Raw genomic sequence first — 6,000 nt, forward strand, 5'->3', positions numbered from 1 at the left:
TCCGTTTCCCCACCCAAAGCCTGGAGTGGGGTAACCAGAAGGCTCTTAACTAGGCAAGCGGCTGAAGGATTCTGCGGGGTCCTTAGAGCCGGGCGTCCAGCGACTGAGGCCGTTGTCCAGGCTTGGCCTGTTCCCAGCGTCGAGGGCTGGAGCAAGTCACGACCTCTCTCCGGACCTCGGATTCCCCGTCCAGCTCAGCCCTTCACCCGATAAAGCAGCTGGGGGTGTGAGTCCCTCCTGCTGCTGTCCCTCGTGGGAGCCCCCATAACCGCTGGGTTCCCTGCTCTGGCCCAGGGCGGGGCTCAGAGGAGACGCTGAACCCGAGTCTGGGGAATGAATGAAGGGCAGCATTGGAGAGGAGGGGCAGTAGCTTGAGCCAGGCAAGGCCTGGCCCCACCTGGCCCTCCTGCCCTCGGGGTCACGCAGCGAAGGCCCCCAATGGCGCCCTCACAACTGCCCCGCAGGTGCTCGTGGACAACTGGGGGCCGCCACCTCGCGGTAGATAGGACATGAAGGCAGGTAGCGGGATCCCCGGGGGCGTCGCGGTCTCCCCTCCCGTCTCTACCCTGCGCAGGAACAAAGGCCGGAGGTGGGACGAGCGGACGGCCGGACTCCGCGGGGCGGGGCGGGGAGGGGCGGGGCGGGGCGGGGCGGGGCGGGGCGGGGCGGGGCAGGCGAGCCGCTCCCTTAAAGCTCCGCCGCCGGCGCGGCGCGCACTCGTCTGGCACCAGCCCGGGCCGCGCCCGGGACCTCATTCCGGACCTCGGTTTCCTTTTGCGTGGGGCTCGCAGCTGCCACCGCTTTCCAGCGGAGCATGGGGCTGCCTCGCCGGGCAGGGGACGCGGCGGAGCTGCGCAAGGTGGGAACCGGGGACTGGGGGCGGGGCGGGGGACTCCGGGGACCCGTCTAACCACCGCGCCGCCGGTCCGCAGAGCCTGAAGCCGCTGCTGGAGAAGCGCCGGCGCGCGCGCATCAACCAGAGCCTGAGCCAGCTTAAGGGGCTCATCCTGCCGCTGCTGGGCCGGGAGGTGAGCGCGCCCGGGCGGAGGGCGGAGGGTCCTGGGGCGCGGAGCGGGGGCAGGGGGACGGGGTGTTCCTGCAGGAGGAACCCGCCAGGGGGTTCCGCGCGGCGCCCGAGGCGGAGCCTCGGTGGGGTGGGCGCGTCGGAGCTGACCCCACGCAGGCCACGGCGCTCCCCACACCCAGCTCCCAACTAGAGCGCGGGTGCGCCTGGTAGCCGGTCAGAGGTCTGTCTTGGTGGTTCTCTGTCCCTCTTCCTTGTGGCCGGGCGCAGAACTCCAACTGCTCGAAGCTGGAGAAGGCAGACGTCCTGGAAATGACCGTGCGCTTCCTGCAGGAGCTGCCTGCGTTGTCATGGCCCACGGCAGCGCCCGGTGAGTGAGCCCGCCCTCCCCTGCCCCGCGCCCTGCACCCCGCACCCCACCCCGTGCCTCACGCGGCTCTCTGCCCGCAGTGCCTTGCGACAGCTACCGCGAGGGCTACAGTGCCTGTGTGGCGCGCCTGGCCCGCGTGCTGCCCGCCTGCCGAGTCCTGGAGCCCGCAGTGTGCGCCCGCCTGCTGGAGCACCTGTGGCGGAGAGCGGCCAGCGCCACCCTCGACGGAGGGCGCGCTGGGGATTCCGGTGGCCCATCTGCCCCCGCCCCAACGCCCGCGTCTGCCCCGCAGCCCGCATCCGTGCCCGTGCCCTCGCCGCCCTCGCCTCCCTGCGGCCCTGGCCTCTGGCGGCCGTGGTAGCACCTCGGTCGGTCCACGGATCCTGCCGACTGCTTGGGACCTTGGGGCACTGGACAGGTTGAAGCTCTTGGTGGCGGCTGCTGTTCCCATCATGAGGGGCCAGCCCAGTACCCACACCCAGGCCGGAAGCCGGATGTTTGTGACTGGCGTGGCAGACTGAAAGTCCTGCGACTGGGGCTTGGCTCAGGGAATAAAAGGAGCGTCCCTGCTTCAGCCCCCAACTTGGCGGGAGAAGAAAGGACAAGAGGCAGCAGGGTGAAGAAGAAGCCCCCATCCCAGCTGGTGGAGAGAGTTCTGGAACTGGACCCTGTAGCTGCGTGGGCAGCCGACACACCCACCCCAGCACTGGCACCAGACCAGAGCCAGAGCCAAGAACTGGGCAAAGTGCAGCTGTGCACCCTGCCTGCTCACTGCTCTCCCAGCCCTACCTGGGTCTACCTCCTGCCCAGCTCTGCTTGGGACTCTCTGGGCACACAGCAGCAATGGCCTAAGGGCTCTGGTCACTTCCAGGGCCCTACAGGGCAGCAGAGCAGAGCAAAAGGGTGCATAGGCCGGGAGCCGTCACCTCCACTCCTAGGCTTTTCTGCCCAGAGCCCCCAATTATAGGGGCAGTATACATCCAGGGGTCTGTGCGGTGGGGCTGGGGGATTCCTTAAGTGACTTTGAGAAGGATTTGTTTTCCCAAGCATCAGTTTCACACCTGGGCACTGCCCCCCAGGCTATGCAGTCTTTCATTGTGAGGAAGGGGCAGAACAAGAATGAGGCTGCCCTGTGGCCTCAAGGAAACTTGTGGCTTTGGAGGGTCTGACTCCAGCACAGAGTCTGTGCCAATGTGGGGTGAGCAGGACCCCTGCCATGGAGCAGCAGGAATTAGAGGGATGGAGCAGGTTAAAGAATGGGAAACACCTTCTCTTGTTTTTTTTCCTTGCAAACTACTCCCTGCTACTCATTGAGACTGGTTACCGGAAGCAACTTGTTAAGATTTTTCTTTCTGGGTGGGTGCGGTGGCTCATGCCTGTAATCCCAGCACTTTGGGAGGCCAAGGCGGGTGGATCACCTGAGGTCAGGAGTTCGAGACCAGCTTAGCCAATATGGTGAAACCCCGTCTCTACTAAAAATACAAAAATTAGCCGGGTATAGTGGCATGTGCCAGCTACTCGGGAGGCTGAGGCAGGAGAATCGTTTGAACCTGGGAGGCAGAGGTTGCAGTGAGCCAAGATTGAGCCATTGTACTCCAGCCTGGGCGACAGAGCAAGACTCCGTCTCAAAAAAATTATTTTTCTTTCTTTTCCATGGAGGCCTGGAGTCTCTGCAAAGGCTAGGGAGGGGCTGCTGATCCCACGAGTGCCCACGAGGAGGCGGGGAGGCACTGGTGGCCCATAATCAGGCAAACACCCATCATTTCATGCGGGATTCATGAAATCATAGTCAGGCAAACACCTGTCATTTCATGGCTGAGCATTTGCAGAAGGTGGAGGATTCTCCCCCGAATCCCCAAATCAGCAGCCTGTGCTAGGGACCAGAGCACCAGGGGCAAGAAGACAGAACCGATGTGGGGGTGAGGATGGTCACTAAATCCGACTGTGCCACACAAGCCCATGATGACCTTGGCACTGGTTTTGGGTGGCAGGATATGAAGGAAGCTGTGAGCATTATTGAAAAAATCATTGTTAAGCCAACAGGGTGATGCTCCCAGCAAGGCTGTGCTGTCTTCTCACCTCCCTGGGCCCAGAAGGTTAGACTGTAAGCTCCTGGAGGGAAAGGCTGGGGTGAGTGCACCTCCATGTCCCCAAGGCACAGGCTGCACAGTGGGTGCTCCCCGAACATAGTGGACTAGTGAGCAGGGGACGAGAGGACGACCCTGTAAAGAGCCTTGGACAGTTCGGCATTTCTCTTAACTCCCACTCCCATGCCCTGGGATCACTGTTGGATATTTACTCTGTGAGGACAAATACTGGGGAGGTGTGGAGAGAAGGGAGGGCAGGTTCCTCTTACTTTCACCCATTTCTGAGAACGAGTGCCTGTTGGCACTGTCTTCGTGAGCCTCCGGGAGCAGGTAACCTGTGGCCCAAGCCCACCTAGGACTCCACATCAGGTAGGCACAGGACTGGCCCCTTGTCACCATAAAAACTCTCAGTACAGGTTTAAACTCCGTGAGAACTAACCAGCCAGGGGGACCCTTGCTTCATCTCAGCCATGCTTGCCACCTCTAGCTTCTGAGAGTCCATCTCAGTTCGCAGTTCTGTGACTTGCATTGACCTGGCTCCAATCAAGCTACAACGCAAGCAGTCGGCGGGAGGGGGATTGTAGATGGGCCAGTGACTCACAGGGTCAGGCGCTTGGGGGAGCCTGAGTCAGGAGGCCAGTGGGCCCTGGAAGGGAGGGGGCAAGTCCGGGTGGGTGAGGTTCTGGGCCCCAGGCAAGAAGGCAGAATTTTTCAGCAAGGGTGTGTGCAAGAGCTGCCCAGAAGGTCTCTGCTGGCTCTCCAAGTCAGGCTTGTGAAATAGGAACGCCAACATCCTCCTCCACAGGCAGTGGCAGGTACCTCCTCCTGCCAGCTCCTCAGGTGCCCCCCCAGCTCTGTCTAATGGCCAAAGGTGAGCGCAGGGTGGTGGGCTTTTCCTGTGCAGAGGGAGACTGATTCAAAGGGTCATTTATGACCCTTCACGTGTCCCACATCCTGCCCAATGGCCGGGTCTCGAGATGCCTGTTCCAAGATGGTTCTGTGACTTTGTGTGACTGTCTGATGATCGCCCCAGCTGGGGAAAAGGCTTCCATGTCTCTTCCTCATAAAACTAGTGGGCGAGGCCGGCGCGGTGGCTCACGCCTGTAATGCCAGCACTTTGGGAGACCAAGGTGGGCAGATCACCTGAGGTCAGGAGTTCAAGACCAGCCTGGCCAACATGGTGAAACCCTGTCTCTACAAAAATACAAAAATTAGCTGGGCATGATGGCGGGTGCCTGTAACCCCAGCTACTTGGGAGGCTGAGGCGGGAGAATCACTTGAACCCAGGAGCTGAAGGTTGCAGTGAGTCGAGATTGCACCACTGCACTCCAGCCTGGGTGACGGAGTGAGGCTCCATCTCAAAAGCAAACAAACAAACAAACAAACTAGCAGGTGAAATGATTCAGTGACCCAAGGACAGCCAGAGCACTAAGCTGCTGGGAAGCCGTCTGTGCTGAAATGGAGATTTCCCAGGAAACTCAGGCTTGGGACAGGCCCCTGCCTGTTCCTCGGGCACCAGGTGATTAGGAGAGGTCGAATCTCATTTCCACGAGAGTGAGGATAAAGAGTGGGCTGCCAAAGAGGACTCCTCTCATAAACATTGACAAATTGCTCTGCCCCGCCTGTGATCCCAAACTCCTCCTGCGGTCTGGGATCCTGAGTGTCCTGCGGGTTCATCTCGGACGGGCGGTGCATGAACAGACTGCAGGGAACGTCTGGGAGAACCAGCTTCACAACAGATATAATAAGGAAGAAGTTTGAAATATTGCAAGAATTGCGAAAGTGTGACACACAGATACAAAGTGGGCACATGCTCGTGGGAAAATGGTGCCAACAGACTTGCTTGACTCTGGAGTTACCACGAACCTTCAATTTGTTTAAAAAAAAAAGCAATATCTGTGAAGTGCAATAAAGTGAACTGCAATAAAATGGGGTGTGCCTGTACTTGTGTTGAGACAGGGTCTTGCTCTGTCTGGAGTGTAGTGGTGCAATCACGGCTCACTACAGCCTTGAATTCCTGGGCTCAAGCCATCCTCCCACTTCAGCCTCCTGACTAGCTGGGACTACAGGCGCACGCTGCCGCGCCCAGCTAATTTTTTGTTTGTTTGTAGAGATGAGGTCTTGCTGCATTGCCCATGCTGGTCTTGAACTCCTGGGCTCAAGCGATCCTCCCCCACTTCACCCTCCTAAAGTGCTGGAATTACAGGATGAGCCACCTCGCCCAGACTGCCTGTACTTTTAAGAAAACATTCCAGGTTTCTAAAGCCATTGTAGAGAGGAGCTAACCCAGCCAATGATGCTGCTTCTGCTAGCTTTACTTCTTGTTTGAGCTCCCTTCAAGTGTGGACGGATCTCTGGGGGCTGTGTGAGTGGCTGCGTGTGTGTAGGTGTGCATGTGTGTGCGTTTGTGTGTCCCTGTGTAACTGTGTTGCTGTGGCTGCCCTTCAGAGAGCTGCCTGGGCATGCAGTGTCAGGGAGAAGGCAGCCACCCACCGAGGCTTCCCAGTGAGTAACTAGTT

The 6,000-nt window shown here is 59.7% G+C and overlaps 1 protein-coding gene across 1 annotated transcript; it reads left to right on the forward strand.

Moving 5' to 3' along the window:
• Positions 1-651: 651 nt before the first annotated feature.
• On the forward strand, positions 652-5,410 carry LOC105479604 (hes family bHLH transcription factor 2). The gene is made up of 4 exons (XM_011737626.2): positions 652-859; positions 933-1,028; positions 1,295-1,394; positions 1,475-5,410. The coding sequence occupies exons 1-4, from the start codon at positions 815-817 to the stop codon at positions 1,753-1,755; spliced, it is 522 nt and encodes a 173-aa protein (XP_011735928.1). The 5' UTR covers positions 652-814; the 3' UTR covers positions 1,756-5,410.
• Positions 5,411-6,000: the final 590 nt, after the last annotated feature.

Source organism: Macaca nemestrina, chromosome 1, assembly GCF_043159975.1.
Source record: "Macaca nemestrina isolate mMacNem1 chromosome 1, mMacNem.hap1, whole genome shotgun sequence".
In the NCBI taxonomy this organism is placed as follows: domain Eukaryota; kingdom Metazoa; phylum Chordata; class Mammalia; order Primates; family Cercopithecidae; genus Macaca; species Macaca nemestrina.